Source organism: Lemur catta, chromosome 7, assembly GCF_020740605.2.
Source record: "Lemur catta isolate mLemCat1 chromosome 7, mLemCat1.pri, whole genome shotgun sequence".
Classification (NCBI taxonomy): Eukaryota; Metazoa; Chordata; class Mammalia; order Primates; family Lemuridae; genus Lemur; species Lemur catta.
The window spans coordinates 67,208,193-67,231,026 of record NC_059134.1 but is presented as its reverse complement, the minus strand read 5'-3'; the positions used below and the strand labels follow the sequence as shown (position 1 = coordinate 67,231,026).

Sequence of the window (22,834 nt, the reverse complement as noted above, 5' to 3'; positions counted from 1 at the left end):
TTAATGTTTACATGGAAAGGGGAAAAATTTAATTTGTCGAGTATCACAAATGACATTTAGAATGAGCTGATGGCTGTGGGGGTGGGAAAAAAATAAAATAAATAAAAAATAAAATAGAATGAGCTGATGCAAGAGTGCTTCCCTTTCTATTTGCCTTTCAAACCTCACTAATAACTTACCATTATTCTCAAAACAAAATGCAAACCTCTATTCCTACAAAGTCTCTAATTTCATTTTATGCTATTCTATGCCCATTCAAGACAATCTAAATATATTAATATTACTCTTTCTTTTATCAATAGTTTCTTGAATATACCAAGCACTTCCTCACCTCAGAGTTTTTGTATAAGCTATTTGCTCTACTTACGATATTCTTCCCCAACTTTGTGCATAGCTGTCTCCTTCTCATGGATAAAGCCTCAAAATAAATTATCTCAATATGCTACTGATTTACTTTATAGCAGTTAAATAATAAAATAATTGCTAATTGTGATGTTTAAATATTTTTTGTTTGTTTTTTCCAACAGACTGAAAACTCCATAAGGGCAGTGACCATGTTGTCCTCTCTGGTCTCACTAACACTCATGTTGTCTTGTTCACTATCGTATCTCTAATGTCTCATGCAGTAGACACTCAATAAATTATCTGCTAAATGAATGGAAAGAACAAATAAATATTTTCTTTCTAATTCTAATTCTGGGATCTAGAAAGTTTAACTGACTTTTGAAGTGAGAAAGTTCTCAAAATCAACTGAGTATGCTCCAAAGAAGAGGTATAAACTATACCCTGTAAGAGATATATGAATTAGTAAGTTATAAAAGTTACTACAAGTGCTTATATTACTATTAACTATAATAAAAACTTGGGAAATCATATTACTACTGTTTATGAGGTATCAATACGTATATGCCAACAGTGCAATTAAACATACCTTATATGCCATTTCCACTGCTTCGTTCAATGTCTTATCCTTATGAACCTCTAATTTATTTTCCATCATTACTTGTTTCACAGGATGCAAACAGAATAATTTTATCTAGAAAATGTAAAATATCATCAACTCAGCAAGTCAAGAGTCAAAGCCTCATTCTTTCACAGACGGCATTTTTTCCTAATTGTCAAAATATTGCAATTTTTTAAAGAACATAATTGAGATCATTCTTTCTCATGTCTATTTTTCTCACTTAATAACTGACAGTGACATGATGCCTCATGTCATAAAAAATTCAAAAACATTAATTTTAACAATTGTATGTTTTTTATAAGCATGTATCACTAATTTATATAATCATTTCCCTACCAACATACATTCAGGTTGTTTCCAATTTTTCCCTAGTTTGGAAAATACTGGGATGAATATCCCGTAGTCAAGATTTTTACAGTATCTGTGATTATTTCATTAGGTAATATTTATAGAAGAGAATTATGTAAGAATATAAATTTGCTTAGGGGTCTTGATAAATATCACTCAATTTCTATCCAGAAAGGTTTTACTGATTTATTCTTCTTGTAGTAGGGTATGAGAATGCCCACCTCACTGCAGCCTCACCAGCACTGAACATTATCACTACGTATTTGTTACTGAGTTTTTACGCATCAAATTAAACCAAATTTTACCTTTGTAGTACAGTTGGTTACACTGCTTAATGATCACAAGAGTATAACTGTGTACAGAATCAACTCAATGAGTCAGCTAGGAGAATTACAGTTCATCAAACTTAAATAACACCTTCAATTAAAAATAAAATTATGGAATACAACCTTGCATGTATTGCGCTCAATTTCTCGTTGCCTCTTTTCTTGTTCTTCCAGCTCTCTCTCTTTCTGCACCAAGTTTTTAATATGTTCTGGGTATTCATCTACTTCCAGAAATTCTATTAATAATAAAAACAGCATAAGGCCATGTCACTGAAATTGAGCTCCCTTTATTCATTCTGTTCTACTGTGTTCCCACAGTATATACTTCTACTATAGCACTCGTGGAAATATATTCAACTATATTCTTAACTTGGAACATGAGCTTCTTGAGACAAGGGTGAAGATGAAGAGGTAGTTGATAATGGCACATGGTTAGGTCTCATATTTTAAAAAGGCATATATTTATCCAAAATGGCTCTTGGCTCCAGAACAACTTCAGTATGTAGATTAAGATTTTAGAATGAAAAAGCCCCTCTGAAACTTGGAAATAATTTCTGATTTCAAATTGTGCCATCACCATCAATCTGTGTGACTGTGGGCAAGCTTACTTCTCAAGAGCTAACCTTCTTAGCTTATTGATAGTGCCTACACCATAAAGTTATTACCTGGGATATAATATAATCTCATAAATGCAGTTGCTGCTATTACTACAAATGCTATTTATTTGTCTATTATTATTCTCTAATAATATCTTTCCTTTGTTCTCAAAGCAATCTTTTAGCTGCCTTCTAACCAAAGAAGCCAGATTCACAAAACCAATAACTATATCTCTTATATTTCTGCTTCTATTATATATACAGTCAAGATTAATTTGAATAAAGAAAAAGTGATTATTATTTCTGAGGTTACTTTTTAAACAACTAAAGGAAAATAGTATATACAAAAAATGGTTACCACAGATCTATGTATGAATAATTATTTTTGCAAAAGTTTTTAATAATCAGAACTTCATAGTATTCATTCAAAGTATTAAGAGTGACAGTATCAGATTATGATACCATTTAATAAAGCCAATTAGTATTTGGCATTAAATAGGGAGAATAATTTATATTAAAAACATCATGTCTCTGTGTAAGGTAAAAAGCCACTGTTTTAGAAATGAGCTCTAATTTTTAAAATATTCTATAGCATATCAGACAGCGCCCTCTGGTGTTTCAGCACAAAACTAGAGTTGGGAGAGTAGGTAAAAGAAGGCTGTTATTGCACTACTAGAAGGCAGCGTTCACATAAGACACATGAATTACTATCCTGGTTCTGCCTCCAGATAACTACGACCTGGGATGTTACTGTTTGGGGTACAGTTTTTTTATGATTACTGAAGAGGAGAAGAATGATTACTTCTGCTCTTAAATCTCTATTCTGAAATAACTTCTTATAATGTCTATTTATTTTTTCATTAATTCCACAGTAAATTTTTGAACTAGTATATATATGACAGATCCTAGAATATACCTTTGGTGAAAAGATGAATAAGTCCTAAGCCTTGTACCAACTCAATTCACAATCTAATGAAGGTTCACAAAAGTATGAGCATAAAAGTTATTATGCTCAAAACAGATTTACAAATAGCATGGTATTGTTTATTTTCTGAACAAGGGAAATATGCTGAAGTCAAAGACAGTGATTATATTTTTTTAATTATAAAAAGAATATGAGCAAACATATCACCTGTATATGTATCTGTATGTACACACATACTCTCACATACATACACCCCCACCTATTTGGAATACTGCCTTAGAGAGTCAGAGTTAGCAAGAAAAAACAAGAAGTTATTTTTTAAAGGAATAATTACCAAAAAAAGAGAGGCAAACAAACATGTTTTATATACAAGATTATTTCTGAGATTCTTAATTAAATAAGCAGAGATTTTTAACTCTAGTTCCCAAAAATGTTTCTAAAGTGGTAAACTAGAAGTTCAGGTCATCTAGGGTCTCCATTCAAAGCATTTAGATACTAAAATACTCAAAAAACTTGAAACTGAAAAAAAGCAAAAAGAGCTAAATTTGAGTTTTTAACTATATACCAGATATGATGCTAAATGCTTGAACTGTTGTCTCATTAAAATTTTTATAAGAACCCTGTAAAATACTATTATTCCTACTTTACAGATGTGGAAAGAATGGCTTAAAAAGGTTAAATAACTTGCTCTAGGACACGCAGCTGGTGAGTTATGACAAGGTTGGGTTTATCATCACTGCATCACACTGCACATAATATAATCTTACTACAAATAAATATGCTTACAAATAAACATCCAATTTATTTAATGATGAGTAGGTTTTATTTACCTCTCAGTGTATTAAAAAATAATTGAACAAGTTTTTCCAATTTGGTATTATTTCATGAAAGTCTTTATAATTAATTCTTCCAGGCAACTTAATTGTCCTATCATTTAAAAGTGGTTATCTGGGTTTGCAGAACTTACAAAAGAAATTAAGTTTACAATACAGGTAAAATCAAATAACTGTAAGTTAACATACTTGCATTTCTTGCTGGATCCTTCAGTCTATATATCAGCATATATGCATTTGTGGAGCTAGTAGAAATACAAAAAAGATTAATAGCTACAAAGAGTAGGTTGTAAAGATTCCATTTCCTAACATCAAATATTTATTTTAAATTGTGATTTTTTTCCTTTCAAATAGTTAGAAATTCATGCCACTGCTCACAGACACATTCACATTTAAAACATTCCAGAAAAAAGGAAATTTTTTTTTTTTTTTTGGAGACAGAGTCTCACTCTGTTGCCCAGGCTAGAGTGCCGTGGCATCAGCCTAGCTCACAGCAACCTCAAACTCCTGGGCTCAAGCGATCCTCCTGCCTCAGCCTCCAGAGTGGCTGGGATTACAGGCACGTGCCACCATGCCCGGCTAATTTTTTCTGTATATATTTTTAGTTGTCCATACAATTTCTTTCTATTTTTAGTAGAGACGGGGTCTCACTCTTCCTCAGGCTGGTCTCGAACTCCTGACCTCGAGCGATCCGATCCTCCCACCTCGGCCTCCCAGAGTGCTAGGATTACAGGCGTGAGTCACCGCGCCCGGCCTCTATTTTGTTTTTAATGACAAAGTTATGAGAAGATTCCATACCTCCTCCTGGTAACATTGTAAAGTCTGCAACAAGGCTGTATACTAGAATGACTACAACAGTTAAGTCAGGAGTCAACAATGTTTTTCTGGAAAGGACCATATAGTATCATAAAAATTCTAGGCTGTACAAGCCATATGGCCTGTGTTCTTATTATAGTATAAAAGCATTAACACACAATATATAAACAAGTGACTGTGTTATTGTTTAATAAAACTTTACTTCCAAAATTTGGAGGCAGGCTAGATTTGGCTCATGGGTTGTAGTTTGCTGATACCTGCATTAAATCTTTGATGACAAAACACACTGAGAAGCTATAATGAATTCTAACTTATAAACACTGAAAATTAGGAAATTACTTACCTTGCAAAAGCACTGGAATAATATCCTCTACTTCCTGAAGATCCGCCATGTGTTTTCTTAATGTCATCTTGTGTTATCTGAAAAGTTATGTTAATTTCTTTTTTTTGTAAAATCCGTTAACACTGCTGTAACCAAATCTTTTAACTTCAGAGTTAAATGCCATATAGAATCTTCAAGATGGCCCATATAGATATCAATTAACAAAATAGAACTATAATCAGTGGCTGCTTACCAGCCAGCCAGTTCTAGAGCTCCTAATCACACATGAAGCGCAAATAGTACGTGTGACAGCACAGGGCAAGAGGAAAATTGGTAGTTTATCTCTGGAGACATTCAGCAAGCCCCAAATAAATCAAAACACAGAAATAAAGACAACAAACTAAATCAGGAAATTTACTAAAAGCAAAAATGAAAGACTGATTTGATATGGGTCTTAAGTTGTATCACTAGACAAATCCGCTCATTTTTAATAAGCCCTACTGTTGATTAGAAATATCCCTACTGCTGTCTTTCAGAATAATCTTAAAAGAAACCTCCTTACCTTGCTGACATGTTGATCATTGAAGCTGTACCACTGCTCATCACTGAATGACTTTATGCATGCATAGTAATGACCACCAGCAGCACTTCCCGAATGAACCATAACAGAGAAGAGCTCATAAATCAAGGAATTCTAAGGGGAAAAAGTAAAAGTGACTCAGAGGAGAGGAAAAACATTGAATCCTTATTTGTATATTTCCTATTTTCTTTTAACGCATAGTGCAGTAACATCGTAGTTGTCCTATGTATCATAGGTCAGCTTTCCCCCAAGATAAAATTAAAATGGCAAGTCACCAAATAATTTTATATGCCACAAGTTTCATTCAGTATATTTTTTCCCATTTTAATTATGCTATAATCTATGGAACTATACATACCTGTACATTAAAACTTATTTATGTAATAATTAAATAATCATCTGAAATTTTAGAAGCAGGTACTAAATATAAGGCTGTTCTAATATGTATAGTCAAGATAAAAAAACTCACAAGTAACATTGTTTTTTATTCAAATAAGACTCTATTTCCTTTACAAATGAGCTATGCAATATAATTATTTGGAATGTCTATTAATATATTTATGCAATCTGTGATATAGTGATTTACTGATTTAATATCTCTCACTTATATTAAGAATGAATCCTGAATTATATTATCTATAATAAATTAAATTAAAATTGTTTAACAGTTCCCTGTTCTGCAAACAATTCTTCACTGCTTGGAAATAAAGATTATTTTAAGCAAACCTTAAGGAATTTGTGGAAGAAAATGGAAATAAAAAGGCAACTGATAAAAAGAGGTGATTTACAAACAACCTGTCTTTATATTTAGGACTATCTTTTCTTTCAGAAGCCCAGACACTTCACAGCTCCTAAGACAGTCTGAGATACTGAAGACCTTCCAGACCAGTAATTCCACCATAAGAATGCACAGGGAGGAAGACAGAGATAAAAGATTCCCCAGTTGATAACAAGCAAGCTTTATTTATTCACTTCTCTACAACTAGGGTTTCTCTTCTTTATTCTTGAAAACGCTTGAAAAGCATTTTAGCCTTTAGTCACTTTATGTGATTTGAGTCACTTTATGTGACTATTATTAATTAGTGAAATTTCTAGAACAAATTCTGAAAATGTCTGAAAACTTCTTTACATGCTTCAAATTTTATTCCCATAACTAAAATTAATCACAGTGGTGATAGGGGGAAAATTTCAGAATTCACATGTAATCCAAAATTTGTGTTTAAAGCATCGAACAACTTATGAAATGTGGGTAACTCCATGCTATTAAAGTGCTTTGAATATAGTAGATAAATAAATAGTTTACCATCATAGGTTTTTCATACATCAAATCTTCAAAAAGCACCTTGTGAAAGTATAAAGAAACAACCAAAATATCCTTAAATGAATTTGAGATACTATAAAATCCTGATATGACTGGATGATATGAACAATATCTTATGAAGAAATAGAACCTCTATTTAAAAAACAAACAGAAAAAGCCTACCAATCAACAGCTATACATTTTTAAAGTTTCAGAGTTATCAAATTCTGAATTATCTAAATCAGAATTATCAAAGCCAAAATGATTATTTTCCTGGAAAATTCTAAGGGTAGCAACTTCTAGATGACAATTGTGGTATATTCACAAGACTGCATCACCTTCCAAATTAGAATTGCATGTATCATATATTATTAGCAAAAGATAATACAGTCTATATGAAAGAGTAAGAGTTCTCAAATGTAATTTTAGTTTCAAATCACAAAAAGATTGGAAGAGATAAGAAGTGGAATAAAGTGACTTACTTCATCCAAATCTAGAATGATAATTTATAAATAAAATTGCATAAAAACATATTCTAACATTCTCTTCTCATTTAATATACTGCTTAACAACATAATACATCACTCTTAATAAAAAGAGTATAAAGTTTCAAGCATGGTACTGGCAAACAAAATTATAAATTTCTAGATCTAAATAGAACATCAGAAAGCATTTGGTCCAAATGCCTCCAAAATGTAGCAACTGCAAAGCACATAAATTAAATGATTTGCCCAAAGTGGCACAACTTGTTAATGGCAAAGTCAGAACTAAAACCTAGATCATTTGACCCTCTAATGCAAGGGTCAAACAGTGAATATTTTAGGCTTTGTGGGCCATAGGGTCTCTGTCACAACTACTGAACTCTGTATTATAACACAAAACTGGCCATAGACAATACATAAACAATGGGAGTGGCTGTGTTCCAATAAAACTTTATTTACCAGCAATATGGAGATACCTTAAACAGATTCAAGTAGACCTACCATTTGATCCAGCAATCCCATTATTGGGCATATACCCAGAAGAACAAAAGTCATTCTTTAACAAAGACACCTGTACCCGAATGTTTATAGCAGCACAATTCACAATCGCAAAGATGTGGAAACAACCCAAGTGCCCATCAATCCACGAATGGATTAGTAAACTGTGGTATATGTATACCATGGAGTACTACTCAGCTATAAGAAATAACGATGATACGACATCTCTTTGGTTCTCCTGGAGAGAGCTGGAACCCATTATATTAAGTGAAGTATCCAAAGAATGGAAAACCAAGCATCACATGTACTCACCAGAAAACTGGTTTCCCTGATCATCACCTAAATGCACATCGGGGAAGGATACCAATTGGATATTAGACTGAGATGGGGGATAGGGGGAGGGGATGAGTGTATGCCTACATGATGAGTGCGTTGCACACCCTCTGGGGAATGGTCATGCTTGAAGGTGCTGACTCGGGGAGGTGGGGGGGGAGGGGATGGAGGTATGACTACACGGTGAGTGCCAGGCGCACTGTCTGGAGAATGGACATGCTTGAGGCTCTGACTCAGGGGGATGGGCGGGACATGGACAATGTATATAACCTGAACTTATGTACCCCCATGATGAGCTGAAATACAAAAAAAAAAAAACTTTATTTACCAAAACAGGTTGTACTAAGCAACAGACCAGGAAGCTCAGAAAACACCAAACAGGATAAATACAGAAGGGGAAATAAAAAAAAAAGAGAACCTCTTATATTAAGACAAAGAAAAAATATTCCAGGGAGCCAGAGGGGAAAAAAACACCTTCTCTATAGAGAAACAAGGATAAGAATTACAGCACATTTTTCATTATAAACAACAAGCAAGAACAAAGCGTAGTGAAATATTTCAACTGTAGAAGGAAAAACTACTACCATCTTAGAATTTTATATCCAGTGAAATAATCCTTCAAAAGTGAAGGAGAGAAACTAGCAATCAATAGCAAAAGGAAAACTGGAAAATTTACAAATGTGTAAATTTAACAACATATTCTTGAACAACCAATGAGTCAAAGAAGAAATCACAAGGGAAATTAGAAAGTATCTTGAGACAAATGAAAACAAAAACACAACACACCAAAACTTATGGAATGCAGCAAAAGCAGTACTAAGAAGAAAGTTCATAGCTGTAAATGCCTACAATAGAAAAAAATCTCAAATCAACAACCTAATATTACACCCAAATTAGAAAAAGAACAAACTAAACTCAAAGTTAGCAGAAGGAAGGAAAGAATGGAGATTAGAGCAGAAATAAATTAAAGAGAGAATAGAGTAACAATAGAAAAAAATCAACAAAACTAAGAGCTGACCTTCTAAAAAGCTCAACAAAATCAACAATCCCTTAGCTAGACCAAGAAAAAAAGAGAAAAGACTCAAATAACAAAAATCAGAAATGAAAGGAGATACTGCAATAAAAAAGAATCATAAGAGACCACTACAAATAATTACATATCAACGAACTGGATAATCTAGAAGAAATTGATAAATTTCTATAAACATAAGCTCACCAACACTGACTCATGAAGAAATAAAAAATCCAAAAAGACACTATAACTAGTAAGGAGACTGCATCAGTAATCAAAAGCCTATCATCAAAGAAAAGCCCAGGACCAGATGAATTGGTAGAGAATTCTACAACATATTTAAAGAAGAATTATTATAACACCTATCCTTCTCAAACTTCTCTGAAAAAGTGAAGCGGAGAAAACACTTCTAAATTCATTCCATTAGTTTGATACCCAAATCAGACAATGATACTACAAGAAAACTACAGACCAATATCCTTGATGAATACTGATGCAAAAATCCTTAACAAAGCACTAGCAAACCAAATTGAACAACAACACTAAATGACCACATGGGTTTTATTCCTGGAATGCAAGGATGGTTCAACATATGAAAATCAATCAATGGAATATACCACATTAACAGAATGAAGGACAAAAACGACATGATCATCTTGATTGATACAGAAAAAGCATATGACAAAATTCAACACCCTTTCATGACAAAAACAGTAAACTGGGAGTAGAAAAAAATTACCTCAACATAATAAAAGCCTTATCTGAAAAGCCAACAGCTAATATCATACTAAATAATGAAAAACTGAAAGTTTTCCCTCTAAGATCAGAAACAAGGCAAAGATGCTCACTCTTACTACTTCTATTCAACATAGTACTGGAAATTCTAGCCACAGCAATCAGATAAGAAGAAATAAAAGGTATCCAAATAGGAAAGAAAGAAGTAAAATTATTTCTGTTCACAGATGACAATCTTGCATGTAGAAAACTCCACAGATTCCACACCAAAAACTGTCAGAATAAATGAATTCAGCAAAATGGCTGTATACAAAACCAACACACAAAAATCTGCTGCATTTCTAAGCATTAATAATGAACAGTCTGAAAAGAAAACTGAGAAAATAATCCAATTTCTAATAAGATCAAAGAGAATAAAATGCTTAAGAGAAAACTTAACCAAAAGAGTCATATACTGAAAACCACAAACACCACAGGAAGAAATTAAAGGCAAATAAACGGAAAGACATTTTGTGTTCATCAATTTGAAGACTTAATATTGTTAAATGTCCACACTATACAAAGCGATCTACAGATTCAATGTAATCCATGCCAAAATCCCAATGGCAATTTTTTCAGAAATCGAAAAAACATCTTAAAATTCATATATAATCTCAAAGAACCCTAAATTGTCAAAATAATCTTGAGAAAGAAAAACACAGCTGGAGGCCTCACACTTCCCGATTTCAAAAAATATTACCAGGCCATAGTAATCAAAACAGTATGATATTGACATAAAGACAGCTATATGAACCAACAGAACAGAAAAGAGAACTCAGAAATAAACCTTCATGTATATGGTCAAATGATCTTTGACAAAAGCTACACAATGGGTAAAAGGATAGTCTCTTTAATAAATGGTGCTGAGAAAAGTAGATATTCACAAGCAAAAGAATGAAGTTATACAAAAAATTAAGTCAAAATGGATTAAAGACCTAAACATAAGACCTGAAACTATAAAACTCCTTAAGGAAAATACCGGGAAAAGCTTCCTGACATTGGATTTAGCAATGATCAAAACCACAGGCAACAAAAGCAAAAATAGACAAATGAGACTACATTAAACTTAAAGACTTGTGTGCAGCAAGGGAAACAATCAACAGGGTGAAAAAACCCCCTACAGAATGGGAGAAAATATTTGCAAATCATCTATCTGATAAAGGGTTAATATCCAGAACATAAAAAGAACACCTACAAACTCAAAAAGGCCAAATAAAAAATGGGTGAAAAACCTGAATAGATATTTCTCCAAAGAAGATTCCAGTGGTCAAGAAGCATATGAAAAGATGCTCAATATCATTAATTATTAGGGAAATGGAAATTAAAACAACAGTGAGATATCACCATACACCTATAAGGATAGCCAATATCAAAAACCCAGCAAAGTGTTGACAAGGATGTGGAAAAATCTGAACCCTTGTGCACTGTTGGTGGAAATGTAAAATGGTACAGCCACTATGGAAAAAAGTATGGTACTTCCTCAAAAGAATTAAAAGTAAAATAACCACAGGATCCAACAATCCCATTTCTGGCTATATACTCAAAAGAATGGAAAGCAGGATCTCAAAGAGATATCTGCACAGCTATGTTCATGGCAGCATTATTCACAATAGTCCAAAGGTAGAAGCAACCCAAGTATCCACTGACTGATAAAAGGATATACAAAATGTGGTATGTACATACAATGGAATATTATTCAGCCTTAAGAAGAAATGAGATTCTGACACATGCTGCGACACAGATGAACCTTGAAGACACTATGCTAAGTTAAAAAAGCCAGTCATAAGAAGACAAATACTGTATGATTCTACTTATATCAGGTACCTAAAATAGTCAAAACTCTTAGAAACAGGAAGTAGAATGGTGGTTGCCAGGGGCTGGGCAGAGGGAGAAAAAGGAAGTTGTTCAACGCATATAGAGTTTCAGTTTTGGAAGATGAAAAAGTTCTAGAGATCTGTGGCACAACAATGTACATATCATTATTACTATTGAACTGTACACTAAAAAATGAATAAGACAGTAAATTTTATGTTTTTGACCAATAATTAAAAAAAAAAAACAAACATTGCAGGAAAAATAAAGACTTTCTCAGACTTTCAAACAAAAACTGAGGGAACTCATCACCAGCTCCCTTGCTCTGTGAGAAATGTTAAAAGAAGTTTTTTAGCCAGAAAGAAAATTGCATAGATCAGAAACTTGGAACTACATCAAGAAGAAAGAACATCAGAGAAGGAATAAATTAAGGTAAAATAAAATATTTCATATTTCTTATTCTTGATTCCACTATTATAAAAGATAACTATTTAAAGTGACAATAGTAACAAATCTATTGGGTGATTACAGCATATAGATAAATGAAATGAATGAGAGCAATGTCACAAGGAAGGGGAGGAAGGCAATGGAAATACTTTGTTACAAGGTACCTACTCTAAACGTGAAGCAATATAGTGCTATTTGAAGGTCAACTGAGATTAGTTAAAAATGTACATTGTAAACTCTACAGCAACCACTAAAAAAACCTTTTTAAATATAATTGATAAGAGGAGAAAATTGAATCATATAAAATACTCAATTCAGAGAAGGCAAAAATGAGGGAGGAAAAAGAAACTAAAACCATATGCAATGAATAAAAAATAGTTACAAACATGGTAGACATTAATCGAACCATATCAATAATCACTCTAAATGTGAATGGTCTAATACACTAATTAAACATAGACTGTCTAAAAAACAAGACATAACTATTTGTTGTCTAAAAGAAACCAGTTTAAATATAAAGACATGTAGATTAAAAATGAAAGGATGGAATGGAAAATACACTTTCTCATTTCAAAAGAATGCTAGAGTAGCTATTAATACATTAATTACAGACAAAGCACACTTCAGAAAGAGGAAGAATATCATGTAAAGTGGGGTTTACATAATAATAAGAGGGTCAGTTCTCTAAGAGAGCATAACAATCTCAAATGTGTATGCACCTAAGAAGACAGTGCCAAAATACATGCAGCAAAAATGGATAGAGCTGAAAGTAGAAACAGACAAACCATTAATGTAGTTGGAGACTTCAACACCCTTCTGTCAGTGATAGATCAAGCAGGCAGAAAATCAGTAAAGACACAGAAGATCTGGACAGCATCATCAATCAACTAGATGTAATTGATATTTACAGAGCACTACCTACACCCAAAAACAGAATATAAATTCTTCTTAAGCTCACATGGAACACTCACTAAGATAAATCACACAAAACATACCTTACCACATTTAAAAGAATAGAAATAACACAAAGCATATTCTGGGACCAAAATGGAATTAAACTAGAAATCAGTAACAGAAAAGTAGCTAGAAAAATCAGAAATAGTTGGGAATTAAACAACATACTTCTAAATAACCCATGTGTCAAAGAAGAAATCTCAGGAGAATTTTTAAATATTTTCAACAAAATGAAAATGAAACTAACTTTTCAAAATTTATGAGATACTGTAAAAGCAGTATTTGAAAAGAAATATGCAGCATTAAATGTGTAAATCAAAGAAGAAACCTCCAGAATCAATAAACCAAGCTTTCATCTTAGGAGACTAGAAGAAGAACATTTTAAGCCTAAAGCAAGCAGAAGAAAACAAATAGTAAAAAGAAAAAAAAAAAAAAAAAAACCAGAGCAGAAAGAAATTAAACTGAAAACAGGAAAACAATAGAGAAAGTCAACAAAACCAAAAGCTGACCCTTTGAAAATAATCAATAAAAATGGTAAATCTCTAATTAGACTAATCAAAAAAAAAGACAGAAATTGCCAATATCAGAATGCAAGAAAGTTCATCACTGCATTAAAAGGACAATTAAAAGGACAATAAAGAAATACATTGAACAACCCTATGTCCACAAATTTGATAACTTAGAGAAAACGGACAAATTTCTTAAAAATTACAAACTATATCAAAACTCACACAGAAGAAAAAGATAATCTGAATAGCCCTATATCCACTAAAAAATAGAATCAATAATTAATAACTTTCTAAAAAAGATAGCACCAGGTCCAGATAATTTCACTGGCAAATTCTACCAAACATTTATTAAAGCAATAATAACAATTCTCCACAAGCTCTTCCAAAAATAAAGGCAACGGAAACACTCCCTACCTCATTCTATGAGCTCAGCATGACCAGAACCAGGTAAAGATATTATAAGAAAGGAAAACTGCAGACCAAGGCTTCTCATGAACACAGACACAAAAATCCTCTGCAAAATATTAGATCAAATCCAGCAATATAGAAAAAGAATTATATACTATGACAAAGTAGGATTTATGCTAGGTATGCAAAGATGATTCAACATTAGAAAATCAATCTATGTAATTCAGGCTAAAGAAGAAAAATCATATGTTAACTGACACAGAAAAATCATTTGACAAAATCCAACACCCATTCATGATAAAACTCCCAACAAACAAATTAGGAACAGAGGCAAACTTCAACTTGATAAAGAACATTTCTCCGCAAGCTGCCCCCTGCCCCCAAAAAGAAAAAACAGAGCCAACATCACACTTCATGGAAAGAGACTGAAAGCTTTCCTCTGAAGACTGGGAACAAGGCAAGGATGTTCTCTCTCACCACTCCTGTTCAACACTGTTTTGGAAGTCCTACCTAGTGCAGTAAGACAAAAGAAAAAGGCATACATATTGGAAACGAAGAAATAAAACTGTCTTTAATCTCAGATGACATGATTGTCTATGTAAAAAAACAGGCAACGGGCTAGATTTGACCCCTGAGCCATAGTTTGCCAACTCTTGCTAAAAAGTCATGTTTTTAATACTAAGTTATAATCTATCCACTGCATTATTCATTACATAGCAATCCCTGCTCATTTGTCTGCCCTGAATAAGACAGATAATTTTAAAAGGTGGAGTCAAAGGGTGGTGAGAAGAATGGGCTTGGTCTAAAAACAGATTTATGAAAGTGAACTCTATTCTTAAGTTACTCTTTAAAAATCCCTATATTTAATATGACTCTGTAAAACCTGAGTTAGTGATCAGCCTTCATATTAGTGATTTATATATTATTGACATCGCACTTAAGATATTTTATCTGTAATCCTCCCCTCAATAAAGCAGAATATATGAATGTGAAAAAAATTGTCTGATAAAACCTTGAAGTCATTGACACAAAGACAAAAACAATCTTATCATAGAGATTATCCAGTTGTGGTTTTTAAAATTATAATCCATGGAACGATATCATTTTTCAAAATGCCTTAAGGACTGTTACAGGAGAGGAGAGAAAAACTAAGGGCTTTGGCTTTCCCTTACCTCAAAAAGATCAGATCTATTATTAACTGCTTCATAAAGTGTTCCATTGCCAGAAATTTTAAAACTCAGTGGATCTAATCCAATGCTTTCATTTTTGTATATGAGAAAATTCAGATGAGATAAGATTTAGAGACCTGCTACAACTTTAAAGGCAGAGATGGTACTAAAATCTTGGTTTCCTGACTATTAGGCACCCTTTCTACAACACCATCTGGCTCACTTACATAGTTATAGTTCAGTCCCCAGAAATTAATGTTCCCACTTATAAGTATTAATAGTTTTTCCTAAAGTTTAATTACAATCAGATATATACATGCGTTAAAAAAATCTTTAAGTGTTAACTCTCAGAAATTAAGCTTCTTTTTAAAAAAAAATTTCAGAATATTACAGGGGTACAAACGTTTTGTTTACATGGATTATTTTTTTTACAGTTTGAGTCAAAGTTGTGTGTCCATCACCCAGATAGTGTGCATTGTATCCATTAGGTGTGAATTAACCCATTCTCTCCCTCCTCCCTCCAAACACCTGCTTGATTTCCACTGAATTTTACAACCATAGGTACACAAGAGTGTTAATCACTTAGTTCCAATTTAACAGTGAGTACATGCGGTGTTTGTTTTTCCATTTTTACAATACTTCACTTAGAAGGATGGTCTTCAGTTCTATCCAGGTTGTTACAAAAGGTATTAGTTCACCATTTTGTTGTGGCTGAGTAATACTCCATGGTATATATGCATTTTATTAATCCACTCATGTATTGAGGGGCACTTGGGTTGTTTCCACATCTTTGTAATGGTAAATTGTGCTGCTATAAACATTCTAGTGCAAGTATCTTTTAATAAAATGTCTTTTTTTCCATTGAGTAAATAACTAGTAGTGGGATTGCTGGATCCAATGGTAGGTCTACATTTAGTTCTTTGAGGTATCTCCATACTACTTTCCATAGAGGTTGTACTAGTTTGCAGTCCCACCAACAGTGTATAAATGTTCCTTTCTCTCCACATCCACGCCAGCATCTATTGTTTTGGGACTTTTTGATAAGACCCATTTTCATTGGAGTTAGGTGATATCTCATTGTGGTTTTGATCTGCATTTCCCTGATGATTAGAACTTTGAGCATTTTTTCATGTGTTTTTTGGCCATTAGTTTATTTTCATTTGAAAAGTTTTTGTTCATGTCTTTTGCCCACTTTTTAACAGTGTTTGATTTTTTTCTTGCTGATTTGCTTGAGTTCTTTGTAGATTCTGGTTATCAGTCCTTTACTGGATGTATAGCATGCAAATATTTTCTCCCATTCTGTAGATCAAATTATCTTACATAATTGTTTGTATTCCATAACATATAGAATAGTATCTAGACCTCGATAAAATTGTTGAAATGTATGCATTTCTCAGATAAAATTAGTACTGTTACTCTTTATTAGAATACCACAATACATGTATTTCTAAAGAGTTGTGTAGTTTCTCACATTTTTTAAAAAAACAAATAAAAATTTTAAAAAAGATTTTGCTGAATTTATTTATCAATTCCAGATTCAGCCTCTTGGCAGAATCTTTGAGATATTCTAGATATAAGATCATATCACCAGAAGAGAGCGATAGTTTGACTTCTTCTTTCCCCATTTGGATACCCTTGATTTCCTTCTCTTGTCTGATTGCTCTGGATAGGACTTCCAGCACTATGTTGACTAGAAGTGGTGACAGTAGGTAACCTTGTCTGATTTCAGTTCTAAGCAGAAATGTTTTCAATTTTTCCCCATTCATTATGATGTTGGCTGTGGGTGTGTCATATATGGCTTTTGTAATATTGAGGTATGTTCTGTCTATTCCTATTTTGTTAAGAATTCTTCTTATAAAAGGGTGCTGAATTTTGTCAAATGCTTTTTCTGCATCTATCCAAAGGATCATACAGTCTTTGTTTTTGCTCCTATTTATGTGGTGAATCATATTTATAGATTTGCATATATTAAACCATCTTTGCATCTCTGGGATGAAGCTCACTTGATTGTGATAAATTATTGATCACATCCTAGGCCACAAAACATGTCTCAAAAAATTTAAAAAAATAGAAATTATACCATGTATCTTCCACCATAGGGGAATAAAATTACAAATAAAGTCCAACAGAAACACTCAACTCTACAGAAAGTCATGGAAATTAAACAACCTACTACTGAATAAGTGTTGCGTCATGGAGGAAATTAAGAAGGAAATCAAAAGATTCTTTGAACTAAATGACAAAGAGGCCACAAGTTATCAAAATCTGTGGGATTCAGCAAAAGCTGCCAAAAGAGGAAATTTCATAGCCATAAATGCCTACATCAAAAAGACAGAAAGATCACAAATCAACAATCTAATGAATCGCCTCAAGGAATTGGAAAAGGAAGAGCAAATTAATTCCAAACCCAGAAAAGAAATAACTAAGGTCAGAGTATAACTAAATGAAATCAATAACAAACAATTACACAGAAGATTAATGAAATAAAAAGTTGGATCTTTGAAAAGGTGGACAAAATCAACAGGCCTCTCACTAGATTAACCAGAAACAGAAAAGAAAGGACCCTAATAAACTCAATCAGAATGAAAAATGAGATATTACAACTGATATCACAGAAATACAAAATATCATCTGTGAATACTATAAAAATCTCTATGCACATAAACTTGAAAACATTGAGGAAGTGGATCAATTCTTGGAAATACACAACCTCCCTATGCTCAATTGTCCTGAACAGACAAATATTAAGTAATGAAATGGAAGCAGCAGTAAAAAAATCTCCCAATAAAAAAGTCCCGGACCAGATGGTTTCACAGCCAAATGTTACCAGACCTACAAAGAAGAACTGGTACCTATACTGCAGAAATTATTTCATAACATACAGAAGGAAGAAATCCTCCTGAAGTTGTTCTACGAAGCCAGTATCACCTTAATACCAAAGCCAAGAAAGTACACAACAAAAAAAGAAAATGACATACCAACATCCCTTATGAATATAGATGCAAAAAATCTCAATAAAATCCTGGCAAACTGAATTCAGTTGCACATTAAAAAAAATAATCCACCACAATTAAGCTTCTTTTAAAGCAAAATTTATCAGTCACAACAGCTACAGAATTATACAGCAGCTCAGAGATTATTTTCTTTTCAACTAGAAAAAGATAAAAAGCACCTTTTCAAGTCCAGGTTTTGAAATCTTTTCAGTTCCACTATTGCTTTCAAGGCAGATTCCTTCATCAACACCATCATCATTGGAGAAATCATTGCTCATCTGATCACTGTGACAACTACCTTCATTTTCTGCTCCACTGTCAGTGCAACTTTCAGTCTGAGGAGATTTCTTAATAAGACACAATTATCTTAAAATTATAAGCCAAATAAAAGGAAGATATATTCAGCAAAACTTTTTGCATAATTTAACATATCATTATTAATACAAATATTTATTTTATGTTAAATAAATTTATCTTCTCTTCAAAAAGTGAGATCTTAAGTAAAATTAAACAAGCAAAAAAAGTATATTTTAAAAGCATCTCTATTATATCCTTAAAATTCTAATTCAACAAATTAGTGATAAACGCCGTTTATGTTAATCATTATAAAATAACAATATAAAATTACCATTTCTTTCAGCAAAATCCATAAAAGCAGAGAACCTGAGCTCCAAAATGAGCTTCCTGTGTTCTCAAATCCCAACAGAATACCATCTCTTTTCTTAAACAAAAAGTTCCATTCAGTTTATCACTGTTAGGTATTATAGATAATTAAAAAGAAAAACAAGACATTTTATCTTTCCTCAAGAACTGTAGTGTACTGAAGGTAGAAATGTAACAATAGGAAATTATACTTTTCTGTTTCATGGTTTTAAATCACATTCACACAAATTTAATCTGAAGAATTCTACTTCTTAGAAATTGCCAAACAACCCCCCCGTTTCCTTTAACATTTTATATATATATTTAGGTACATATATAGATATATATACCTAAAAATGTTTTTATTTAAATAGTTTGAGCATTTTCTAACATACAGGCTCTTGATAAGTGTAAGGTATCACACAGAAGTTCTTGAATGCATCTAAGCAATATATAACAAGCACAAACTTTTTGCCAGGAACTTTGTTGTAGGTATTACTTTTAATATACGGTCTTTATTCTTCAAGAAAGTTTGCTTCAAGGATAAGTGGAGGTGAAAATCAACTTTAGAACTCTATACTAAGTCCAAAAAGATAATTCCTGAAACTCCTTCAACTAAGCCAAAACATCTCTTCTCCCAAGAACTAGACCTAGAACTTCCTAAAAAGATGTTGCCAAACTTTGTATCTAGGTTTTCTTCCCTTGGAAAAGATTTCCCTTTAACATTAGGCATATTCAGAAGACTGATCTCATGCAGTTCTCTATATGAATGGAAATTCTCCCAAGATTATGTCTCCTTTGAAAGTTTGGCATACTTTGGATAGATTTCCTAGCTCAAGTACAAAAGTCTGAGATTATTTTCAATTAAATCTTTCAAAATGTTATCTGGTGATAGTTACCATTCAATGAACAATTACTTCACTTAAGATACCTTCTCACAAAAGCTATAAAAAAACATTTATTATTCTTACTTTGCAGACAAGGAAAATGAAAGGTTAGAAAGGTTACATGAATTATCCAAGGTCAAGAAGCTAGAAAACAGTTGGATAAGGATTTGAACACACAGTTAGTGAAGCCCAAAACATGTGCTCTTCTACACCACATTGCTTCTTAGTACTTAACAGTACTAAATAAAACTTGAGGAGTACTTATTTTTGAGCTCCTAGGAAAAGGCATTTTTATAACTATAGTCATCAGTTTCAACAACAAGAAAAAAATGCTTCATGGTAGTTACAGAGTGATAAATCTATGATAACTAAACTAAGTGATTATAATATTCCACATAATAAAATCAGAAGAGTTTCCAAAATAATAGAGTGGAATATTATAAACTTTTTATTGAATAAGGCTAGAGAAACCAGAGAATTCTGGGAGGCCAATGAATGGGAAGAAATTGATGAGCATTACATGTGTCCTTCAAAGTCTCATGCTCAAACTATTTAAATAAAGTTTCCAAATTTTAAAAAACTAATTTAAAAAGGAAAATAGACAAAACACCCTATATTTTCTAGTTTTCTAACCCAGCCAATTTAAGAGTTAGCAAACCTTAAGTGGGAACAACCCAGATACCTTAATCCTTAAAAAAGATACTGAGACAGCAAGAAATTAAGTCCATGGTACTCAGTTCGTTCATTCATTCATTCATATATATTTGTTCTGCATTTATTATGTACCAGAAACACAAGTACAGTTCACCTGTAAACTAGTTTCAATAACTAAGAAATTATGAAATGTAAGATTCTCTCTTATTCCAGAGTTGTGTTCCTTATTGCCTTTTCAAAGAGTATCGTAAGTTTCTCTGACCAAACAAGAATATTTGAAATATAATTTGAAATATGGTGTTCAGGAAAGGCTTACACAAAGGTAAGTCTTTTTATGGAATTCACTACTAGAAAATAAGGGGAAAATAAGCTTCCTTCAAAGAGTCTAAATGACATCAGTGGTAAGTTACCCCTAACAGCTCTTTTAAAAATATGACTGACTAAAGTGGATTGATGAAAAATATTTTATAAGAAGAAAACATAATAAATATTTACCTCATCTTCAACATCAATAAATGTACTCATATCTAGTTCCTCAGGAAATGTCATTCGATCATTCAATTTAATCCTATGCATGGTTGTATAATCAAAATCAAACCTTTTCAACTGTAAGGTCAGCAGATAAGGGAAATGCAAAAACCGAAGGCCCTAAAAAAATAAAGGGGTGGACTCCATTCAATATTGAATATTATCTCTGATAATCAATTTATTAATCTTTATATGGCATTTACCTTTCGTGCATCACACTTCTTCTTACAGCGTTCACAAAAATACTGATTTGGGCCATCCAGGATCTCTGGCTGAATAAATGCATGCAATGCTTCTTCCTAGTTAGGAAAAAATAAATGGTTTATAATTACTTAAAATATTGTGTTAATGACAAAGCCCTGAATATAAAAACACTGCAATTACTAAAACAGTTATAAGTAGAATGGCTAGAAATTTAGAAACTCAAAATGTACCAAAGAAAAAAATTATCAATAGCAAAATAATATCACCACTATAAAAATTAAGCAAAAAGAAAATTTTTTTTGCCTTTCATAGTATTTGCTTTTCTTACTATTGCACGTAACAGTCACTTCTCCCTAATTTTTATTGACTTTACATTGTGGTGCTTGGCTAAATAATCTTAAAAAAAACCTCACTCTTTAGATTAAAAAGTAATTCCATACTTCTAAGCAAAGCAGTTATCACTTCAATCTTCTTGTAAAAGGAGGCATTTTTAAACTGTACAGTAACACTGACCTCTGAAGAATTCACACTATCCATACACTTAAAAATCATATATCCATCCTTAATCACTATAGTTAGGATCAGCCAGTAATCCACCCCTGCACCTAGTTATAAAGGTTGAAAGACACCGTGCAATCTTCTCACTGAATGTGAGACATTGCTCCTTTTGAAAATGTGCGAGAGCTCCTGGATTGCTCATCTAGTAGAACCACATGGTTCTCTTTTCTCCATACAGCCTTAAAACAGAAGAAACTTAGAATAAACACTGTTGAAGAATCAGTGGGCATAAATTTTTGTTTTAATTTTTAATAACTGGTTTTTCACAATTAAAAAAATTGGTTAATAAAACATATGACTGGATGCATAATCTCAAATTTAATCTGATGCTCTTTTCTGTGTACATGGCCTAAGCAGAACTTCTGACACTATTTACATATAAAGAAAAAGAAATCATTAAGACAAAATTACTTCAAATATTTTCCTTTTGATATAGAGCAATTGTTGCTCAAAAGATAAATAAAGGAGCTTAATTTGGCAAAATGGTCTTAGTTGCAAAATAGCTAGCGAAGCTTCTAAAACTAACATCCACATATTGTTCAATATAGCTCACTTTGGAACAATTTAAAATTTGGAAAGATAATCAAAGGCTTCTAAACTCATCCCATCTCCTATTTTGTTCTCAGAAAACAAAGAAGCACCAAGATGGGGAAAAAACCAAATAGCTGGGGGTTTTCCACATGATCAAGCATTTTACTGTAGGTTATAGGAAAGGACACATTCAAAAAACTAATTTTTTCTCTAAAGCATATTTTAAGAAAGAAAACAGATAAATTCTATAATAACAGAGGAAGAAAGCTTTAAAAGAAACCACACCTATAGTTTAACATAGACTGATACTAAATTTGTCAGGCTTTCCAAATATAGGCAATTTGAACTGGTAAAACACTCAATACCCAAAAAGTGGGGTGGGGGTAGAGTGAGAAAATTAAGTAACTCAAACTCTACTAAACTACTGGT

General features: G+C 32.5%; 1 protein-coding gene across 3 annotated transcripts in view; it reads right to left on the bottom strand.

Annotated features, from left to right (window-relative positions):
• The window catches only part of USP47 (ubiquitin specific peptidase 47), a 113,505-nt gene that overhangs the window by 24,354 nt on the left and 66,317 nt on the right, over positions 1-22,834 (bottom strand). For all 3 annotated transcript variants that reach the window (XM_045557528.1, XM_045557527.1, XM_045557526.1), the window contains 8 exons: positions 21,316-21,411; positions 21,080-21,232; positions 18,581-18,748; positions 5,693-5,824; positions 5,152-5,228; positions 4,182-4,237; positions 1,762-1,874; positions 932-1,036 (listed from right to left, as the gene is read on the bottom strand). In XM_045557528.1, the coding sequence (XP_045413484.1) occupies positions 932-1,036; positions 1,762-1,874; positions 4,182-4,237; positions 5,152-5,228; positions 5,693-5,824; positions 18,581-18,748; positions 21,080-21,232; positions 21,316-21,411 (900 nt within the window). The remainder of the gene's footprint in view (positions 1-931; positions 1,037-1,761; positions 1,875-4,181; positions 4,238-5,151; positions 5,229-5,692; positions 5,825-18,580; positions 18,749-21,079; positions 21,233-21,315; positions 21,412-22,834) is intronic.